This window comes from Vanessa cardui, chromosome 17 (assembly GCF_905220365.1).
Source record: "Vanessa cardui chromosome 17, ilVanCard2.1, whole genome shotgun sequence".
NCBI lineage: Eukaryota > Metazoa > Arthropoda > Insecta > Lepidoptera > Nymphalidae > Vanessa > Vanessa cardui.
This window is the reverse complement of record NC_061139.1, coordinates 9,496,055-9,520,392: the sequence shown is the minus strand read 5'-3', so window position 1 is coordinate 9,520,392 and position 24,338 is coordinate 9,496,055. Positions and strand designations below refer to the sequence as shown.

The following is a 24,338-nucleotide window of genomic DNA, read 5'->3' as shown; positions in this document are numbered from 1 at the left end:
TGATTTTAATATTGTACTTGCGTAAAGAAATAAATTATTTTTAAGAAACATAGCTAAATTGTACATAATAAATAATTAAAAAAGAAATAATTTATATGCGATGAATATTATATTATAGTTTAACAATTTTTACGCTTGTTGTTCAGGTTCTTTTCCTATTTTACAGCTTATTTATTTTATATCTAATACGGTTTCGTTTCAAAATAATTCCGTCTCAAAGGAAGGTCTGTAGTTCGTACGCTCCTTAGGATCCTTCTGTCACAGATGACAGAATTGACAGTTACGGGTTTTAAGATCCCTTATTTATGTTTGACAATTAAACCGCCGCCAAATGCCAAAAATTGAAATCATTGTGATTTCTGAGTTTTAGGTTAGAGTTTGCTTTTAATAAATGTTTTTCTCATGTCATTAATATGGGGCTTTTACACAAGACTTTAGGTGTTTTAATAACATTTTATTATTTGACGATCATTTGTGATAGTGCGAAGATAAACACTCCTAGAGTATTACTGCCGTGGTTTGAAAATTTGAATGTTAACTTTACATTTGAAATTATCGAGGGTGGTTGTTATAGTTGGTAAGTAATTTTCAATAAATAGTCAGAAGAAATACTTTAAATAGTAATATTGTTTTTAAAGAAAAAAATGTATTATTTCTTTAGGAGTTTGTCTCGAGATGACATCATCGATATTGAGCCTCTATATGATGATACTTGGGGCCACTGTTCCCGCGCAGCACGAGTATCTGTGTCCAAAATAAGTGTACCACCTGGCTTGGTGATAATTTTGGCCGAAGATGTGAATACTGGCGAAGTAAGATATGCCCTTTATAATTTGGCGCGAACTTATGCAAATAGCAATTTTTTATTTAAATACTCATTGTCATTGAATGTATTTCTGTTTTTAGATACTTCGTGGAGATGTTGATATTGATAAAATAGCCTCTTTAAAAATATTAAGTACTACAAGAGACCTCTATTTAGAACAAGCACCAGAAGCTTTTGAAGTTGTAGCTTACGATGAAACAGGTATGTCTCTTTTGATGAAATTGGTTTAAAAGTAAAAAGGTACTTTCTTTCGTTGTATTATTACGAAGATTAACAGTACAAACATTACTAACATGGAAGAGTGATATATTACTTTAATAGTAATTAGTAATTTTTGCATTTTTTTTAATTACACATCATTTATGAAGAATGTTCCAAAGTATAAAATTCCTTTCATACATGTTGATTTTATACATGTTTTACAAACAAGAACAACAAATGTTAGTGCAATTCTTTTAATATATAGATCGAGAGGAAAGTTTTAGTTTATAATACATGATAAATGTAGTAAAGTAACAAGAAAACTTCCTTTGTATATCTAAATATAAATATCTTCACCCCTGTGAAGTTGGGGTGCGTCACTAGCAAATAAATATAAAAATATGTGGATGTTTATTACAGGAAATAAATTTACAACATTAGAGGGAGTTAGCTTCACTTGGACCATTAACAATGTTGGGAGTATGTATGGCCGAGATCCTTTAGTTAAGTGAGTAATTTCTATCACATAATCATTAGTATTTTATTTATAATAAAATATGTGAAGAATGCTTATACCAGATATGGTGTTTTAAACAAGACCTTGAAAGGACTTGTGAGCCATATATTTATCAGTCACTTTAACAAAAAATACTGCAACATATTGAAAAGTTTATTTGGCTTTTGATTTTAGTATTTTACTCAAAGGTTTTATTTTATACATAATTATATTATTATTATTACTTCAGTAATTGATTATGGTATAGTGCGAGACAAATTAGATGTAGCATCGGAAAATGCAATAGAATGAAAATAAAACCGATTACTGCCGATTTACACAACCAATAGAAATAGCGCCCTATCGCGCCATTCGACGCTATTCGTCGCTATAGATTCACGCGTCAGAGAAAGCAAGTGCAGGTAAATCGACGCGTCAAATTGACGAATATATTAGGTCATGTGATATTACAAGTTATTACATTTGTGCAAAGATCATATTCGCATGAGAAATAAAAATTGATAATTTAGGATATATATAGCATAGTCAATTCGGATGTGATCGGATTTACGAATTTTGCCGATGCGACATCTAAGTTGTGTCGTACTGTACATATGTCATTTTATTTTATATACAATTGAAAATAGTATATTATATATACTGTAGTTATTATGCTTTAATGACAAAACAGAATTGTTATGTGCATTTGTGAGTTTTAATAGGCTTTCAATAAAATAAATGTAGTTCTTACGATAAAATAAAGTATATCTATTATTCTTTCAGCCTTATTCGTTGGAGCGATACTGATTATGAAGCACCCAAAGGTGTAGATGAGTTGGAATATCATGGATTGCATTCTTATTCAGTACTGCTGTATGGACAGGCTATGGGCGAAGCTTTAGTGACAGTTTGCCTTGGACAGATTTGTACCGATTTGAACTTACGTGTGGTTGCAAGTGTCGTACTTACTCCTGCAACAGCTTTCATTCTTCCTGGCGATACTTTACGTTATAGGTAAGCAACATACAATTCTAGCTATAAATGTCTATACTATATCTTTATTATTATTTATAAAATTTATAAACAAAATTTTATGTTTTTTATTTTATTTTATTAGTTATTGGAGTTTAGTAAAAAAAGATTTACCCTGAATCAGTTATTATTTTATTATGGACCATTTAATGTGTGAATAAATCATTTTTTTTCTCAGAGTTGTACGAGCTCAGGCTGGTCGCTTAACAATGCAAGATGTTGCCGACACACTATACAATATGCAAGTTCCAGACTCTTCCATAGCTGTTCTCGAAGATGCTATAAGTCTAGTCCGAGGTGTAGAAGTTGGAACATCTTCAGTTCACCTCATGTCGGGAGTTACGAATGTTGCAACAGCCACATTGTCAGTTGTAGAACCTTTTTCAATCAGGGTTACCATAAGGCCATCCAACTTATTGGTACATGGAGATGTTTTTATAATACATTGTATCGTATTTGACGAAGAAGGTCATGCTATAACAGCTGGTCAAGAAATGTTGATTAGATTAACAGTGGAAGGTGATGCTAATGTGGATTTATTGAGGTCGACAGAGAATGGTACAATCACCGACGCTGTTGCACAGAATGCAGGAGATTTCACTGTTACAGCTAGACTATATTCTATAGCTGGAAGAACTTTATTGAAAAAGGTTAGTAAATATTTATTTTATAGTTTGTTAAATATTTTTTAAAACATATTTTAAGGTTAGTTTTTAAGTAATTACTATTAGTTACAATAGCCTTTTATCAACAAAGTAGTAAGCTTGATTAATTCCAACAGTACAAAAATTACAGTACTATACTATGTAAACCATATATAGTATGCTATATTCTGTATTGTATTCAGTTAACAAACTTGAGTCTTTGCTTCTGTCAATTCCCCTTTCAAACATTATTATTAACATTTCCCAAAGTCGTAGAACTCAGTGTTTACATAGAGCTATTATTTCACATTGAATATGTAAAACATTCAGTAATAGATGAAAATTATTATCTTGCACGAGTTTGAAGTATCTATACCACTTTGTAAATGAAACTCATCTTTAATTGTACAATCATAAGGTCTCTTTCAGATTGCATTTCTATCAATCATACAACTTTCTTGAATATTTAGGCTGCATTTTAGTTTTTTTTTTATGTCTATTTATTTAGTAAGTTATGTAAGTTTTTAAGAATAGCTTATAATTATTTGTTTATTATTGATGTTTCACAGGTGGAGGGACAAGCTTCAGCTGTAGTTGTTGATCCGTTGGAAATTGTACCACCAGAACTATTCATAGCATGGACAGACACAACTCAGTATGTATATTTTTCTACTAGATAATGATTATGACTTGTGTTTTTTTTTTACGAAAATAATATTTTATGTTTAAATTGGATTTTTTTGAAAGTTTAAGGAATAGTTAAGGTTATTTGATAAACAAAAAAAATCAAGATGGCGTCATTCGATATCTTCAGATTACAGTGAAGTTAAGAAATAAGGCTGTTTGTAACAAAATATTTTCAGTCATATGTTTTAGAAAATCTTGGTATCAATTTCAAACCAATTTTATCTAACTGCTTGAAATAAACAAATGGATGTGTACAATAACCCTATTTTTATTTTTAGAGATTATCAACTACACCATCGTGGGGGCGGTAAAGAGGACGTCACGTGGTCGGAGAGTGAAACACCAAGCTCTTCCCTCTCGCTCGCACCCTCCGGCAAGTTAACTGTTCGAGGAGTCGGACACTTAGAAGTTCGCGTACATCTCACGAAATACCCTCATATACGAGCTATTGGCAGGTAATATATCATATTTGAAAAATCCATGGAATTTTTAATAGTTCTTGGTGGTATATCTTTGTGCAGGCCTGTGCAGGCCTGACTCACAACATATGTTACCGGTGAACGGCAATACCTAATATTGTTCTAATTTGAAGGGTGAATATGACAATGTGTCTAAGGACACAAGGACCATGACATCTAAGTTTCTAAGGTGTTTTCGCATTGAATTTGTATAATATATGAAAAATGTATTGTATAATTCATTGCCATGATTCAATGTAAAAAATAATATTCTTTATCCTTTGTATATGCAAATAATACATTAAACTCCTTATTTATTTAACACCAAGTTGGGAAAGATAATGGATGATTAAAAATTCTTGCGATGCTAATGTGTATGGGATACGGTGGTAAGTTTATGCAAATAATACATTACACTCCTTATTTATTTAACACCAAGTTGCGAGAGATAATTAATGATTAAAACATTCTTGCGATGCTTACGTGTATGGGTTGCTGTGATAACTTCAGGTGTCCTTTTGGCCTATTCGCTTACCCATTAAATATATATATATGTGTGTCTGTTGGCAGCGTGTGGGCGGCGTCGCCGGAGGCGGTCCGCGTGTCGAGTTCGGGTGCGGCGCGCGTGGGTCGTGCGCATGCGCTGCACGTAGCGCTCACGCACGCGCACCCGCACACGGCCGAGCTACACAACTTCCACCGGTGAGTCACACGTGGCACACTTATAAATGATTCACAGTCATGTCATGCTCCAAATTAATTAGATTTAGAGATGATTTATTTCCCATTAAAAACAAAGTTCACTTACATAGGAAACTTAAACTAGTAATATAATAATAAACATATATATAGTTGGTGACCTTATTTATACAAACATTCAAATATAATTATAATGTTTGACAGTATGTTTTTAATCTAGTTTTAAATTTCAAAAAAGATTTTTCGTTAAATATTTCTTTCGGTAGATTATTGTACATTAGCGCTCCCTCCATTTGTATAGTTTTGTTACCATAATGTTTAGTTCTAGACTTAGGTATTTGTAATTTGTGTATATTTCTATTCTAATATCTTATATTTCTAAAGAGTTATTAATACTACTTACTCCTATTCATTTACCCGTCCTTTTACCCTCCCCCCTTTTTTTTGTATGCTACAGATGCAACTGCGACGCCTTCGCGGTGTCCCTACTGGAGGGTCCGGAACCCCAAAACGTAACAGCGGCGACTTGGATCGAACCCATAGGTGAGTTTCGAATGTGATTTTGTCAATAGCTAGCAAATAGTTTTTCTTTATTTGTACCATATCATATTAGAAAAAAGAAAAAAAAACATTTATTGACATACATATAAAGAAAAAAAATATATACAAAAATGGATATAAAAACAACATAATCAAAGAAAGATATAATAATAAAGAAAAAAAATATATAATGAATATAAAACTTGTGTGCAGTCAAAAAGAGACAGCCCAGGCTATGAGGGATTTTTATCCCTCTGCTGATTTTCAGCTGTCTACCTAGTGGCCACGCAATGAGAGTGTCAACTATTACGTCATAGTATTACGTCATAGTATTACGTCATGGTATTACGTCATCGTATTACGTCATAACGTGTCCCCCGCGCAGAGGGCGCGTGCTGCGTGCTGCAGGTGTCGTGGGCGGCGCGCGGCGTGTCGACGGTGCGCGTGTCGCGCGGGCGCGCGGGCGCCACTGCGCGCGTGGCGGTGCGCGCGGCGCCGGCGCTGCTGTGGCCGGGACACGTGGCCGCGCTCGTGGGCGCCACGCTGCCGGTACGTACTTTTTTAAGTTATTATTGTTATAGCCAAATGAAGTCAAATTAAAATATACTTTATTCATATAGGCTATTACAATCACTTTTGTATCGTCATTTAATAACTATATTAAGTGAAGCTCCCACCGGTCTTCAAGTCTTGACCTGAGAAGAATTGACGAAAAACATTAAAGCAATAAATTTGTGTTATTTGTTCCTTCCATCAATGTAGTATTACACTTTCTCACAGTCATTAAAATTTGTGCGTACGTACATAGCGCTATTATTATTACATTATTGTCTTCATTGTCTATAGACAGATAAGAGCGAAGCTTACTACGTACTTCTGTTCCTATCAACTAGTAATAAAATAACGAACGAGTGTAATTATATTGTTTTGGATTTAATCATTCTGCAATTCAAAATATGATATATACTTATAGGTTATCAGCGAATTTGACGTTTCTATGTTTTATAATGTGTTTCAATAAAAATAATTAACAGCAACAACAGCCTGTAAATTCCCACTGCTGGGCTAAAGGTCTCCTCACCCTTTGAGGAGAAGGTTTGGAATATATTCCACCACGCTATTCCAATGCTGGGTGGTTGAATACACATGTGGCAGAATTTCTTTGAAATTTGTCACATGCAGTTTTCCTAACGATGTTTTCCTTCATCGCTGAGTACGAGATGAATTATAAAGACAAATTAAGCACATGAATCAGCGGTGCTTGCCTGGGTTTGAACCCGCAATCATCGGTTAAGATGTACGCGTTCTAACCACTAGGCCATCTCGACTCACTGGGCCATCGTGACTCGAAAAAAATTATTTATTTATTTTATGGAATAGGTTGGCGGACGAGCATATGGGCCACTTGATGGTAAGTGGTCACCATCACCCATAGACAATGAAGCTGTAAGAAATATTAACTATTCCTTACATCGTCAATGTGCCACCAACCTTGGGAACTAAGATGATAAGTCCCTTGTGCCTGTAGTTACACTGGCTCACTCACCCTTCAAACCGGAACACACACAATACTGAGTACTTTTATTTGGCGGTAGAATAACTGATGAGTGGGTGGTACCTACCCAGACGTTCTTGCACAAAGCCCTACCACCAAGTAATTAACTCAACGTAATAAATTGAGGGTTATGTTTAGAAGAAGAAGAAGAATGTATTTATTTGAAACACAGGCACAGGTATTACAATAAAAAAGGAACAAGAGAAACAAAAAAAAAAAAATCTACGAACTAACTAAAACTATGACAATAAATCCAAAAACAATTATGTGCGTAGATGTACATATGGAAAGCCTGCAAATATGCCGTGTCCCAAACAGGCGGACCATTCAGTGAAATATGGGTCCTAAAAAAAAAAACCCAATGCTGATTTTCAATGGTCACCTTTTTGTCGTATTCATCGCTGTGACGGGCAGCGACAAAGACATCGAATTAACATAATAATAATTACGTTTAAATGTGAATGTTTTGCTTGCGAGCGTAGGTTGTGGCGGAGGGCGAGGCGCTGTCGGCTCAGGCGAGCGACGCGCGCGTGACGTCACTGGGCGCGCGCGACGACCCGCGCCCGCTGCGCTACCCCGACGCGCAACTGTTCACCGTTGCATGTCAAAGGGTAACTATATATCGGAATAACTTTTGCCCGTGACTTCGTTCGCGGATGTCAGTTATCTAATGTAATTATATAATATTTTTATGAATAGGCTATTTGACTGGTTTTTAAAATCCATTTTATATTATTAAGTAGAGGTTAAGGAAAGTAAAAGTGATTTTTTTTTATTCTAGTACATATTTGCCGAAAAATATCATATTAAAAATTCCGTATTTAAATAACGCGCGAAAACGCTACTTGAACAATATGGAGCTGCAATGGGGTCGGTGACGTCACTTTGCTGTATTTTAATCTGTGGTACATATAGTAGAAAAGCAAGGGTTACAAGAAAGTGACTTCATCATAACCCGGCCAATCAGGAGCGTTTTGTGTCACGTGACAAACGTTTGAAAAAATAAATTTTTATTTATTGATTTTTGAATAAATTAAGTATTATTTTTAAAGTTTCGTTATTACATAACCATTTTTAAACAAATAATATACACTGATTACAATAACTCATTGTCAAATAGCCTATTATAGCCTATGTCTTACTATGATATATAAGTTATATTATTGTAAAGTTTCATTAAAATCCATTCGGTAGTTTCTTTATGAAAGAGTAACAAACATGGATACATTTTATATGTATGTATAAAGTAAATTAACAGCCTGTAAATTTCCCACTGCTGGGATAAGTCCTCCTCTTCCATTAAGTGTATATATTTTTTATATTTATATTTTATACTTTCGGCTATATATCAGTAAGATTTTAAAAAAAATATTCAGCCACGTGACCAATAGGGTAGTCAATTTATAAAATAACGTTCTAGGGAAATATTATGTTACTTGAATGTATAAAAACTTGTTTTAAAATAATATTTATTTTTCTTAGAAAGGAGATTCCCGTCTGGAACTGGTGTCATTCACGGAGGACGAGAAAGAGTCTGTCGAGCTGGAAGCGTCGTGCGCGCCGCACGTGTCGAGGATCCGCCTCGAGCCGCCCGAGACGCCCGGGAACTGTTCCGGGGGACCCAGGTACTAACTACTACCATTAATGACCAAACTTCTTCATTCTTGCTGTGCGTACTAGTCTTCTTCGCGTTTGGATTCCATTTCCACTTACCATCAGGTGGAGTGGAGTCATATGCCTAACCGGTTATTATAAAAAAAAAAACTGCTAATTCGTCGAAGGATTTCCTAGTTGAATATATGTATCATATATTTTAAACCAACTATAGCAGTTCTTAAAGATATTTTTTATTAATTCGCTCCCAATTCAGCATCAAGCATGTGGCAGAAATATCTTAGATACAGGCAAATAAAATGTCACTAAAAATGTTGGTTGGTAGTTTAGCTTATATTGATGGCAGAATAACATTAAACACTTGGCTAACGTTGCATTTAAATCCGAGTATGTGATGTTTGACAATATTTTTTTTATTGCTAAACCAGTAATGTCTGATTAGAGTCTAATCCACTATTTTCGATTAAGAAGCGGGTGTTCGATACACTGTGTCTAATCAATTTCATACATAGTACAACACAAATTAGATGTAGCATCGGAAAATGCAATGGAATTAAAATAAAACCGATTACTGCCGATTTACACCACCAATAGAAATAGCTCCCTATATATGTAAATCGACGCGTCAAATTGACGAATATATTAGGTCATATGATATTACAAGTTATTACGTTTGTGCAAACATGATATTCGCGTGAGAAATAAATATTGATAATTTGGTAGAGCATACTCAATTCGGATGTGATCGGTTTTACGAATTTTGCCGATGCGACATCTAAGTTGTGTCGTACTATAAATACTTATTTCTTATTTAAATAATGATAATAATGTAACTGTAATTACAGGATATGGTTGCGACCAGGACAAGAAGTGGTAGTTAAAGTTACCCTCTTTGATGCGATTGGAAGAGAACTGTTAGATGAACAAGGCCCTAGTGTATCGTGGGAGGTTCAGCCGAATCATGTTGGAATAGAATATAGATCTAATGATAGATTGTTTGTTGAAACAAATCCAGAATTTGCTCCCGTACCAGTACCTCATAAGTATTACCAGGTAACACATGTTTTATAATCTGTGCAACTTGTAAATTGACTAAATTCATTAAGATACCAAGTTACATGTAATTTTGTTTTTTTTTCAAATATTTGAATTTTAGTTAAGATATCTTTTAAAATAATTTATTATTAAAATATTGTCTCAGATAACTTATGTACTTGCATATGTTTTGGTCCATTTATTTGAGACCTAATTTTCATGGAAATAATTATTTTGTTTCAGCTTGTAGTAGCGACTGAACAAGCAATAGGATGGAGTGGAGTCCTCAAAGCTGCTATCCCTGACGCAACGGCCACTATTCAAGCTAAAGTCGTAGCACCATTGAAATGTGAACCATTAAAAGTAAGGTTATATATATATACATATATATTGATGATTTCAGCTACGGCGACCAATTTTAAATGGACACCGTCACTAAAGTAGTTAAACTGGCGCACTTTTTATTTTTCAAACTTGTAATCTTAAGGAGCAATCCGATGTAATCGGAAAGAAGTCAGCAAAGACCAGTCTTTATATTTTCCGGGGCTCGGAAGTGTCAACTACTAAATATTCTCAACCGAAAAACCGATTATCTTACAACAACAACAACAACAACAGCCTGTAAATTCCCACTGCTGGGCCTCTTCTCCCTTTGAGGAGAAGGTTTGGAACATATTCCAACACGCTGTTCCAATGCGGGTTGGTGGAATTCACATGTGGCAGAATTTCTATGAAATTTGTCACATGCAGGTTTCCTCACGATGTTTTCCTTCATCGCTGAGCACGAGATGAATTATAAAGACAAATTAAGCACATGAATCAGCGGTGCTTTCCTGGGTTTGAACCCGCAATCATCGGTTAAGATGCACTCGTTCTAACCAATGGGCCATCTCGACTCTTATTTATGCCAAATCTATTACGTTACCATTAGACTCTAATTGGCGTGAACATGTTATGATCTAATGATTAGACTATAACATGTTACACATAAAATATATTTTTAATCTGTAATTGAAATTATCTTTCAGGTAAATACGGCCTGGGAAAGTGAATTCGTCCCCAACATAGCAACAATAACAGGAGGGAGTGGGAAGTACTCGGTAGAGGTGCCCAAAGGGGTCACAGCTACCGTAGACGGTGGTAGACTTTCTGCAACAGTTCCAGCTCCTGGCTCTTATGACTTGCATGTGATTGATTTATGTGTGGGTGGTGAGAGGCAGCTCATTGAGGTAGGAACTATTTCATCTATATTATATATCTGTATGCAAGGTCAAATCATTAATACTGATCGTGAAATCAAATCAGATTCATTATGATTTTTTTTAATTAAAAATACCCATAGAGATAGTCGTATATGTATGTACAATCTATGTATAGATTTAATGCTTACAAAACTACAGATTAAATTCGGAAGGTTTAACATTCCTTGCCCTACATGACAATTGTAACAACAACAGCAACAACAGCCTGTAAATTCCCACTGCTGGGCTAAAGGCCTCCTCTCCCTTTGAGGAGAAGGTTTGGAACATATTCAACGACGCTGTTCCAATGTGGGTTGGTTGAATACACATGTGGCAGAATTTCTATGAAATTTGTCACATGCAGGTTTCCTCACGATGTTTTCCTTCACCGCTGAGCACGAGATGAATTATAAAGACAAATTAAGCACATGAATCAGCGGTGCTTGCCTGGGTTTGAACCCGCAATCATCGGTTAAGATGCACGCGTTCTAACCACTGGGCCATCTCGACTCTCATGACAATTGTAATAATTTCTAAATGTTATGTTTTAAAGCAAAGTACATTTTTTTTTATAATTACTATAGGTCAATGTCGAAGAAGTTCTGAGTGTCGAAGTGTCAACGGCTCGGGCAGTTTGCGTCGATGGCTGCGTCCCCATAAGTGCCCTGGTCAAAGGGATATCACATAGATACTTAAGCACCAGCAGGGAACCGGATTGGAAGACAACCGGCCAAGTCGTCGTGAGGGATGGAAACCTGTGCGGGTTGAACGAGGGTACCGGTAGAGTTCGGGCATCTTTCGGCGGCGTCTGGAGTCCCGAAGTTGAGGTAAACAATTTATCTTCTAATCGCTGATCAAACTCAAATTCCTTTATTCAACATAGAAGCATTACTTACTTATTGATGGTCAAATTAAACACAACCACTGATTAGGAAAAAGGAACAAGTCAAATTAATTAGAAACATAATATATAATAGACTATTTGACTGGTTTTTAAAATTAATTTTATATTATTTAGTAGAAGTTAAGGAACCCAGTAAAAGTTGATATTTTTTATTTCTAGTACATATTTGCCGAAAAATATCATATTAAAAATTCCATATTTAAATAGCGCGCAAAAACGCTACTTGGACAATATGGCGCTGCCCGACCCCATTGGTCGGTGACGTCACTTTGCTGTATTTTAATCTGTGGTTAAAAGCAAAGTTTACAAGAAAGTGACTTCATCATAAGCCCGGCCAATTAGAAGCGTTTTGTGTCACGTGACAAACGTTTGAAAATTTGTATTTTTATTTATGTATTTTTGAATAAATTAAGTATTATTTTCAACTTTCGTTGGTAAATAACCATTTATAAACTCATAATATACACTGATTACAAAAATTCACAATTTATTTTTCGCATTGTCAAATAGCCTATTGTTATTTTTTTACTACGACCACTAGACTAGCCGTGGACCGTGGTCGTAAAGTTAAGGATATATTTTGGTGCCAAAACATTCAAAGATATTATTATAAAACAATTCTACGAATCCGTCTGCTAATGAAACCGTTAAAATAAATGATAATTGATATTGATTGGTCATCTTTTATTACTTGGTGTTAGGGCTTTGTGCAAGCCCGTCTGGGTAGGTACCACCCACTCATCAGTTATTCTACCGCCAAATAACAGTACTCAGTATCGTTGTGTTCCGGTCTGAAGGGTGAGTGAGCCAGTGTAACTACTGGCACAGGGGACATAACATCTTAGTTCCCAAGGTTGGTGGCACATTGACGATGTAAGGAATAGTTAATATTTCTTACAGCGTCATTGTCTATGGGCGATGGTGACCATTTACCAGCAGGTGGACCATATGCTCGTCCGCCAACCTATACCATAAAAAAAAAAAAATCTTTTATTGACTTGTTTAAGATATTTCTTAACAAACTGATAGCCTATATCTTATAGTACTCATTCCATCCTCTATACACTCGCCGTGTCTTGCAGGTTGTGGTGTTCCCGGCTCTGCGTGTGGAGCCGGCGTCGGCGCGTCTGCCGGCGGGCGGTCGCGTTCAGTTGCGTCGCGTGGGCGGCCCGCCCGCGCACCTGGCCGCGCTGCACTACCGCGCCGGACACGAACACCTGCAGGTGCGCACCCGGGCCGACTCTCCCTTTGAGAGCAAGCCTCGGAACTTATTCCACCACGTCACTTTGGTTGCATGATCGTTTATAATGAGTTAAGCAACACTTTCTTTCCACTTAAGTTTAATTTATTTAGATATATAAATATAAGTATAAATATAAATATAAATATAGTAAAATATAGTAGAGATGGCCCAGTGGTTAGAACGCGTGCATCTTAACCGATGATTGCGGGTTCAAACCCAGGCAAGCACCGCTGATTCATGTGCTTAATTTGTCTTTATAATTCATCTCGTGCTCAGCGGTGAAGGAAAAATCGTGAGGAAACCTGCATGTGACAAATTTCATAGAAATTCTGCCACATGTGTATTCCGCCAACCCGCATTGGAACAGCGTGGTGGAATATGTTCCAAACCTTCTCCTTAAAGGGAGAGGAGGCCTTTAGCCCAGCAGTGGGAAATGTACAGGCTGTTACTACTACTACTACTTAATTTATTTTATATGTATGTGTCGGATAGAGAGCGACATCAGTACGATCGTCAGACATCATAGGGGCGTATTACTAGGGTGATCGAGTAAAGAGGAAACCGCGTATACAGGAACACGTTTATTCAACGTTTAAAGTACTTAAGACACTTATTCAGTAAAACACTGTATCACACTTGGCAACGAAGCGAATGACAGTTCCTAGGATGGAGGTAGTGATCTTCACGAGAGCGGAATCGTAAGTGAGTCGTCTCTCCGTCATAGCACGAAGTTAGTCGCGTCGTGACGTCACGACAGTGCTGCCGCCTCGCGGAATTCGTGCCGCGCTTCGTTACGCTAAGGAATTCATGACAGTCTCTGACATATGTATAAATATTTTTTTGTATCTATGTAAGTTGATTGTATATGTATATATATTATAGATAATTTTATATATTAATGTATTTATTTGTATATAGTGTGTAATATATTCATTTATCGTTAAGTCTACTTCTATTTTATTTTTATAATATAAAACTAATTGATATTCTACCAACACCATAAATATGTATTACAAATAGTCTCCACTAGATTCAGGGTTTCTGAAAGAGATCTCTTGTTAGAGATAATTTATCCCTTTGTACACATTTCATTTATATAATTTTCTGTATACTCTGTTGGTACACAAATAAATAAATAAATGATTCCGTTCTAACCGCTGGGTCACCTTTACTCCTCAAGTGAAATACTTTAAATATAATGATCTAATTTTATTCAAAACACCATTATATTGTGGTATAGATTATTAAAGCATATTTTGTGCTTATTTTTATTCACAGGTGTCCTCGACGGGTTTAGTGCAGGGCTTGTCTACAGGAACGGGCCGCGTTAAGTTGGTCGCGCTGGATATAGCAAACGTAGAACTTGCTAGCGCTGAGGCCGAAATCGAGGTACGATTTGTGTATCATGATCGTCAATACAATATCTCATTTTTTTTACAAAATTTCTACAGAAATTGCAATATTATAATTATATTGTAATATTATTGACGATCTCCGTGGTCCAGTGGTGTGTACACCGGTTATCATCGGTACGCCACTCCGAGGTTCCGGGTTCGATTCCCAGCTGAATCGATGTAGATTATCATTCAGATTTTCCATGACACAAGTATTTCAGCTACTTACATTGAAGTCATAATAATGTATGTGATATTGTCTCATATATGTATTGTATTTATTTTTATTTAATACTTTATTGCACACACAATGAAAGGACATACAAATAAAGAGAACAATTACAACAAAGAAAAGAAAATAAGAGCGTGCAAAGGCGGTCTTATTGCTAAAGCAATCTCTAACAGACAACCTTTGGTGAAAGGATTTGCAAAAGCAGAAACAGGATAGTGCAAAAAATAAAATAATATTCATGATAAACGAAAATAATGACTTATAATATACATACTAATATAAAATATATATAACTTTGTGATACATGTATGTATATATGAGATTGCCTTTTGTTTTAAATTTAATTTTAGTAATTTTTCAACCATAGAGCGCACAATATATGGTCATACTGATACTGTCGTAGGTGGTCCCGATCGCGAATCTGCGCGTGCGCGCGGCTACGCAGACGCTGCTGGTGGGTCGGCCGGGCCCCGTGTGGCTGTCGGCGGGCGGGCTGTCGGTTGGCGCGCTGGGCTCGCTGCAGCCACCGCCGCGCGTCACGTGGGGCCTGCGAGACCCCACGGCCGCGCGACTCTACACCACGCACCTCGACGGTGGGGAACGCATTCACGCGTTACTGATGGCGTATTTACTACAACAGTCTGTAAATTTCCCACTGCTGGGCTAATTCCTCCTCCCCCTTTGAGGAGAAGGTTTGGAACAGATTCCACTACACTGTTCCAATGCGGGTTGTCAGAATACACATGTGGCAGAATTTCTATGAAATTTGTCACATGCAGATTTCCTCACGATGTTCACCTTCACTACCAAGCATGAGATGAAACTTCCCTACATTCGAACCCGCAATCGGTTAAATTGCACGCGTTCTAACCACTAGGCCATCTCGGCTCTAATCGGTTTGGAACCAATTCCACTACGCTGTTCCAATGCGGGTTGGTAGAATACACATGTGGCTGATGAATTGAGACACATTCAGGTTTCCTCACGATGTTTTTCTTTAACGCCGAGCACAAGATGAATTATAAACACAAATTAAGCACATTAATATTCAACGGTGCATGCCTGGATCTGACCTGCAATCAACGGTTAAGATGCCAGTGTTCTAATCACTGCGCCATCTCGTTTCTTGTCTTGTTGTGATATAATAAAAGTTTATGGAAAGAAAGATAAAATTATAAATAAATGGTTTCATTTTTTTATTTCAGATTTGCTAGAGAGGTCGGTGGTAGAAGGTCTATCGGTTCGCGTGGTTCCATTAAAGCCTGGTGTCATTACTCTCGACGTACGAGTGCGGAACATGGGACAGGTATTTTATACATACATTCAAACATTTTGTAAACAATTATTATGTGGGCCATAATTTACTATATTTTTTTGGAATATTTTATATTTATATATTTCTAAAAAAAGGCCTTGAGCATGGATGTGGATGGATATAGAGGTAGAGGACGACCAAGAAAACGATGGATGGACTGTGTGAAAGACGATATGGTTAGATATAATGTTACTTGTGAGATGACGTCTGACAGAGAAGTATAGAAGGAGACATGCTGCGCCGACCCCAAATAATATTGGGAAAAGGGCAGGATGATGATGATGATTTCTAAAAAAATAATATTTTATTAACAACCTAATTTATGTTTTATTTATTTTATCAGATAGCAGAAACGAGATCCTGGGATAGTACGATAGAGATTCTTGGCGTATCGGACATACGACCGTCAGTCGACGGGCTCTCCCGCGACTTCACGTCCGGTGATCGCTTGGCTCTGGCTGTGGGCGCTATGGTGCGCTTGAAGTCCTTACCGAGGGGCACCTGGTCCGCGTACGAGGATGGTGCCTTCGAAGTTAATAGCAACGGAGAAGTCAGAGGATTGAGACCCGGACACGGGGTCATCGTTGTCAAAAATAAGGATGAGAGAAATAACATCGATAGAGAAACGGTAGGTTGCTTTCGTTTGGATTGCTTTTATTACTGGGTACTGTTTTTTAATTAAAATAAGGACTATGTTTATCTCATACAAATGTCACGTATAATTCAGTGCAGTGTGTAACAACAACAACAATAGCCTGTAAATTCCCTCTGCTGGGTTAAAAGCCTCCTCTCTCTTTGAGGAGAAGGTTTTTGGAACATAATCCACCACGCTGTTCCAATGCGGGTTGGTGGAATGCACATGTGGCAGAATTTCCATGAAATTTGTCACGATTTCCTCACGATGTTTTCCTTCACCGCTGAGCACGAGATGATATATAAAGACAAATTAAGCACATGAAACAGCGGTGCTTGCCTCGACGCGTTCTAACCACTGGGCCATCTCGACTCGCAGTGTGTATGTGTTTCAAATATCTTGAGTATATCGATGCGCTAATACTAGACTAGACTTAAAAGGGTTCAATGCCATGACGCTTCAGGTGATCCACGTGGAGGTGGCCAAGCCGCACTACTGCACGGCGGAGGCGGCGGGGGGTGCGGGGGGCGCGGAGGAGGGGGGCGTAAGGCTCGTGCTGCGCAGCGCGCTGGGCCGCGAGCTATTGGCGCCGCAGGCTGACGTGGCGCGCAACGCGCCGCGCGCCGCGCCCGTGCGCCGCGCCGCCGACAGGTCATTGCCCCCACATCATATTACTTATATATATAGTATATGCAGTCAGAATTGCAAAAGAACCTACTGACCGATACACTATTTACCCGGCCGCGCCGCTGACAGGTCACTGCCCCCACATCATATTACTTATATATACAGCATATGCAGTCAGAATTGCAAAAGAACCTACTGACCGATAGACTATTTACCCGGCCGCGCCGCTGACAGGTCACTGCCCCCACATCATATTACTTATATATACAGCATATGCAGTCAGAATTGCAAAAGGACCTACTGACCGATAGACCATTTACCCTTCTAATTTATTTTTTTTAAATATAGTAAACTTGTTCAGTCTCGTGAACAAGACATTCGTAAATAATGTCGAAATGTCGAGCTTCACCGAATAAAGATACAAAAAACATGGTGAATATCTCGTATTTAATAATGGTAATAGAAAAAGTAACCGTATTAATTTTTAAAAAAAAAAATGATTGTATAACTCTATAAAAAACTAGGGAGGTTTAATTAATTAAGTAAATAATTATTATATACACTTTTATTGTATACATAATTAAATATAAATTGTTATTGATAAATATGATAGTAGTCAAATAATCAATTGTATCTCTCGATGTTTCTGGTGCAATTATTATAATGTGTAATTATTTCGATACAGCGCCCTAGGCAGTGAACTGGTTATGACCGGCTTGGACGCAGCTGGAGCGTTTATGGTTTTCCAAAGTTCTATAGGCGGAACTACTGTCACCGACGAAGTTTGGGTTGTCGGTTCTGACGTAAGCGCTAACAAGATTTTAGGTGAGATACATTTTTTTATAAAAATTCTTCTGCAAATTTTGTTTTTGAAATAATCATTTTCTCTAAACTATATGTTGTCAGAATATTTATACGATATTTAATTTTGAATTATCTTTGCTTGGTTCAACTTTATAAGAAATTATTGCATTGAATGTTGCAAGAACATAATAAAACAAGATAAACTCAATAGGCTATTTGACTGTTTTTTAAAATCGATATTATATTATTTAGTAACGTAGTAACGCGCGGAAACGCTACTTGCACAATATGGCGCTACAATGGGGTCGGTGACGTCACTTTGCTGTATTTTAATCTGTGGTACATATAAGTAGAAAAAAAAAGAAAAGCAAGATTTACAAGAAAGTGACTTCATCATAAGTCCGGCCAATCAGGAGCGTTTTGTGTCACGTGACAAACGTTTGAAAAAATGCATTTTTATTCATTGATTTATGAATAAATTAAGTATTATTTTCAAGTTTCGTTAGTAAATAACCATTTTTAAACTCATAATATACACTGATTACAATAATTCACAATTTATTTTTCGCATTGTCAAATAGCCTGTTGTATGGCAAAAATGATCGTACAAATATTTGTAAAAGAAAAATAAAAACAGTCGATCAATCTGATGTTCTCAGTTACATAAATAATTGTAAACTAAAATAAGACTCGTTCATTTCAGCTACTGGCAGCTGGGCGATATGTCTGGAGGGTGTGGGCTGGCGGGCTCCCCCCCACGTGAGCCTGTACGCGGGCGCGGGCGTGACGCTGGCGCTTCTGGACGCGGACGAGCCCGCCAGGCACGCCCTGCGCCTCGACCGCCCGCCCACCTCGCTCACCGTGCACCAGATACCCATGAATAGGGTGAGACTTGTAATCTCTCCTTATCTCAAACAGCCTGTAAATTTCCCACTGTTGGGTAAAGACTTCCTCTCCCTTTTAAGGAGAAGGTTCGCAATATATTCCATAATGTTGTCACAATGCGGGTTGGTGGAATACACATGTGGCGGAATTTCTTTGAAATTAGACATACAGGTTTCCTCTCTATGTTTTCCTTCACTGGGAGCACGAGATGAATTATAAACACAAATTAAGCACATGAATATTCAGTGGTGCCTGGGTTTGAACCCAAAATCATCAGTTACGATGTATCTTATCTCATATCTCAAATACTATATTAATATATTATTTAATATTAATGTACTTGAATTTATTTCACTACCATATGTTGTTATGGATGTTCAGAGACAGATTATACGAATTACTTATTACCTTCACCTGCTTTTTAATGTTTGTCAGTATAATACTGACAATATTGAAATTATTCGGTAATGAGACTTTTTGTTAAAAAAACCAAAATAACTTAAATTCTTGGCGTCGAACTTTCATGGCCAAAAAAATGTCTGCTATAATATTGTTTATTTAAAAACACAGTACTGATAATTTTATCTACTGTTGAATAAAAATCAAGAAAATTATTTATTACAGGAGTTATTTCAAGTGAAAGAGGATATAATTATATGTATTATTATTAGATGGAGTTTCTACCGGGCGAGTGGCCTTCTTCATTTGTACCCTTAACCATCGAAGGATCCGGTCTCACATCAAGTCCAGTTTTATGTACGGAAGAACAAAAGTACGCATTGGAAGGCATACAAGTTGAACTACCCTATTCTTGTCGTACTAAAACACCTCATACTGCTCAAGCAACATTGAATATTGCTGATGGTAAGTGAGGAAAGAAAGTTCTATAACACATTATGATATTGTAATTAAATGGTCGTTCTGACTTAATGTGAAACTATAAATATATTTATTTTACTAAAAATATTTGGAACCTGATCGCAGCGCAACTAGGTAGATTGTCCCAAACCAATTTGTGGACATGTGCTATAAATAATAATAAAAAATAGTTCAGCAACATATCAAGTATATGTTCTTACAGAAGAATTATATATGTAAATAATTAATATTATTTTGTTTAAATTGTTTTCAATATCCGCATTGACGCGGGACAGATTGTAATCTAACAGTTTAACTTCGATATATTACAATATAGCGAAAAATAATACGTTAAATTGCAATCATATTTCGCGGTTCACAGTATTTCGATAGTTTACAATATGTCTTGTCAGATTGTAATCTAAATAATTTTGTAATCTTACGGTGACATATACACGACAGTATAGAGAAACTAGTGTAGTAGTACCTAATTAAAATCGTGACAAACGACAAAGTTTCGCACTTATTAATCAAAAATTTTAACAATAATTTACTGATTTTAGGTCAACTGGGTTGCTCAATAATGACAGCAAGTCAAGTCACAGAAGCATCTGAGGTTGAATTGTGTGCTGAATGGGGAGTTTCTCGTACTTGCACTAAAGTACAACTTCTACCTGAAATAAAAGTATCAGAGACAAAAGTATCACTTCTAAACCCGCCCACTACCTTCACGATATACGGACATCCACATGCTTTGAAGCTGGTGAAAATAAACACATCTCCTGGTTTGAAACTCGAAATGAATACAAATGACGGCGAAATAAACGTTTTAGTGAAAAGTGAAACAGTTACATGTGGAATCGGTTGGGTTAATGTGATCTCAAAGCTAACATCCCAAGAGATAAAAGTGGAAGTAGAAAGGGAATGTGATATAGCTTGTGGTACATTACTCGGGGCATTGTTAACTCTTATGATGCCTTATTTGCCTACCTTAGTTACAGTGTTGGCTATCGCAGCCGGCTATTTATACGGTGAGTTATGAAAATAATTTTATTTTTTTATTCTACACTTTTTTTGCTCAAGTAAATCACTACATAGTATAAAACAAAGTCGCTTTCTCTGTCCCTATATCCCTATGTATACTTAAACCATAAAAACTACGCAACGGATTTGACGGTTGGATGATAACGGATATACAATATAGTTAGGAAACCCTGATAATTTTAGAAGATTGAAATGTGACGTCGTAAATAAACAAATTCTGTAGTGTATTTATTATCAGTAATTCCGTGCGAAGTTGGGACGTGTCGCTAGTAGATTATAAAACGACTCTGCGTTGCATTTATCCAAGAAATCAAAGGGTCACCCAAGATCTAGAATTATAGTTACATTGACTTATTGTAAAAGATAATTTATGATTGAAGACAACAGACGATAATAAATAAAAATTTTAACAAAAAGAAAAACCGACTTCAAACAAAACACTATTTTAAAACAAATAAAAATGCACTAAAAAGTAATAATAATAATTGCATATTTAACATATTTTTTAGAGTCCTCCTAGGTAAAATGAAATGAAAAATATTAGACTACTTAAAAGTCAATTTACGATTATATTTTACAATTTTGAGTTATTCACCTATTTATTTTGCAGTTCAATCGAGACTCAATAAGAAAGGCAGGATCCAAATGCCGAGCGAGCCTTCTAAGACGGTGATACCGGAGGCGTCGCCGCTGCGTAGTCGCACGTGGTCGCGCAGTCCGTACGCGGCCGGCGGGCCCGCGTCGCCCGTCTACGGCGACACGAGCGTGCTGCCCGACGCCAGTTTCTCGCCCAATTCGACGAGGATTCACTCGAGATTCCTATAGTGATAATGTGTCGTGTAAACTACTTATTGTGACGTGAGCTAATTCCAAAGATTCGACAGTTTGCTTAATACGGGAATTTAAACGAATTACGTATAGTACGACACAAATTAGATGAAGCATCGGAAAATGAAATGGAATGAAAATAAAACCGATTACTGTCGATTTACAATAGCTCCCTATCGCGCCATTCGACGCTATTTGTCGCTATAGATTCACGCGTCAGAGAAAGCAAGTGCATGTAAACCGACGCGTCAAATTGACGAATATATTAGGTCATGTGATATTACAAGTTATTACATTTATGCAAAGATCATATTCGCATGAAAAAAATTATTTTGATAATTTGGGATAGCGTACTTAATTCGGATGTGATCGGTTTTACGAATTTTGCCGATGCGATATCTAAGTTGTGTCGTACTATATGAAACTTGTGACTGCGAATCGCTAAGGGAGAACATTGTCTAATCTAAATGTTTCGATTATTTTTGTTTTTTTTTTTACTGTTACTATTGTGTAAAGGTTGTAAAATTTTAACAAGAAGTATGACATAAATTGTAATGTATATAAATAATCGATTAAGAATATTGGCTATGAATTTAAAATTTTCAAATAATATGTTGATAAAATTTATTAGAAATCAGTTAAAATTTTGATATCAATTAGAAATGTGCCCAATATTTCTTGAATACATAAAAAATACACAATAGAAATAAAAAAACAACATGTCCGTCCTAAAACTATATGCATTTGTTTTTAACCAACTTCAAAAAAGGAGGAAGTCAGCAATTTGACTGCATATTTTTGTGTTAATAATATTGGTATGCCTACAATTAATTCGCACAGGTATTGATAAGATACACAATTGCTATTGGTGTTTACTAACCAATTATTATAATACCATGCATAAAAAGTAACCAAATAATAATTTGACCATGGTCAGTGTAATTCAAGGCAGATTTAATAGGTATATTAAAAAAAGCATTTACATCAATATTAGTAGCATTTAAATGGCTCCATTCATTAATTACGTAGGGTTTCACTAGTTTTTGACCCCCTGTATAATAATTATTTCCTAAGAATGTAAAGGAAAAAATGAATACACATATAATAACACATAAGACTCAATAATAAAACATAAGACATGGTCGAACCCACTTCCCCCCCCCCCCCCCTAAAACGTCCTACGTAATAAATGAATGGTCCCAATGCACTGTTAATGTAATCAAATCTAAGGGACTATTTCTAGCTGTGCACAATTCATATCATGGGTTCAAACATAAGGCTACACAATTCTAGTCAGAATTGTGTGATAAGTTGTTCTTTCAACTTTGTCACTGGAAACTCATGATGCGACTTAGTACAACGCGAAATTTGAATTTATACTTCTTAATACCCTTATCGAAAGATAAATTCATTAAAGATTAAAACTAACGGTGCAGGGATTGAAAATTGAATGATTATTTTTTTTTTCATTAGAAAAAGGGTAAAGGAAATTTAAAAGTATTTTAACTTTTTTTTTAATTCAGTCATTAACTAGTATTTTGTTAATTATTTAGTTTTAATGATTAGTGATAATCTTTTGTGTTGAAAATTGTTTCTTGTTTTATAACTTAATGATCATTAGTGTAATGATAGGTTCATAGTCTAATAAACAATATCAATAGTGACTAGGAAAACAAATGAAACACAAATACAGTATATTACGAGATATAATGGAATATACATAAAAAATGTTGATTGGCTGTGAATCGCATAGTATGCGATCTCTACTTACTTTTCCTTTTACATAAGTACTAATTTCTAGTTTGGACGTAAATTTTCGACTTAAATAATATAATTTTTTGACGGCATTCTCATGAGTTTATGGTTAAAAAGTATTTTTAGCTTTTTACTAACTTATTAATATAATTTTTGATCTGTAACTAATTAAAACGGACTTTAAATGTCTGGTTGGCAAGCGCGACGCTGTACACTACGGATCCATACTATTTTTAATCATTAATATGACCAAGGAACATCACGATGGAGACTAAAGTGTGTTCGTATTTAATTAATTTTTACATCGTACAAAAATGTGTCAAATAGCCTAGAGTAATATGTGTGAATTAAACGCGCGATCGATATATATTGTTGTCAATGATTCAACCATTATTCACTATTTTAAAATGAAAGTAACAGTGTAGCTAATTAGTGAGCATAATGCAGCTGATGTGAGATTTTAATTTGATAACTTCCTAATTCATCTTCAGATGAAAAGCTAAAGACGAAAAGCTTGGTAAAGACGAATGACGATAAAAAATTAAAAGATTATAATTGGGAAATGTGTAGATCCCCCACTGGTGATAATATACTAAATAATCTCACTGATCCTGACTGACTGTCCCAACGGACATTAAAATTGTGTCGAAGATCTCATGAGCGTATGCATATTTTAAACGGAATAAGCATATTCGTAGACAACAATGTTTATTATTGATACTATACTGTTTTATTCTGTTCTTTTTTCGTATTGAACAAAAGTAATGTAATGTAATGTAAATAAAAT

At 36.0% G+C, this 24,338-nt stretch overlaps 1 protein-coding gene across 1 annotated transcript; it reads left to right on the top strand.

Annotated features, from left to right (window-relative positions):
• The first annotated feature begins 297 nt into the window (after positions 1 to 297).
• LOC124536655 (nuclear pore membrane glycoprotein 210) lies at positions 298 to 21,920 on the top strand. The gene is made up of 28 exons (XM_047113204.1): positions 298 to 577; positions 662 to 812; positions 907 to 1,027; positions 1,448 to 1,535; positions 2,307 to 2,537; positions 2,734 to 3,205; positions 3,769 to 3,854; positions 4,165 to 4,341; positions 4,915 to 5,046; positions 5,501 to 5,586; positions 5,969 to 6,132; positions 7,621 to 7,749; positions 8,621 to 8,763; positions 9,598 to 9,805; positions 10,031 to 10,150; positions 10,816 to 11,016; positions 11,613 to 11,855; positions 13,015 to 13,155; positions 14,454 to 14,564; positions 15,205 to 15,394; positions 16,007 to 16,107; positions 16,460 to 16,744; positions 17,214 to 17,401; positions 18,063 to 18,202; positions 18,885 to 19,066; positions 19,738 to 19,930; positions 20,488 to 20,955; positions 21,579 to 21,920. Exons 1-28 carry the CDS (start codon positions 414 to 416, stop codon positions 21,791 to 21,793), a joined length of 5,130 nt encoding a protein of 1,709 aa, XP_046969160.1. The 5' UTR covers positions 298 to 413; the 3' UTR covers positions 21,794 to 21,920.
• Positions 21,921 to 24,338: the final 2,418 nt, after the last annotated feature.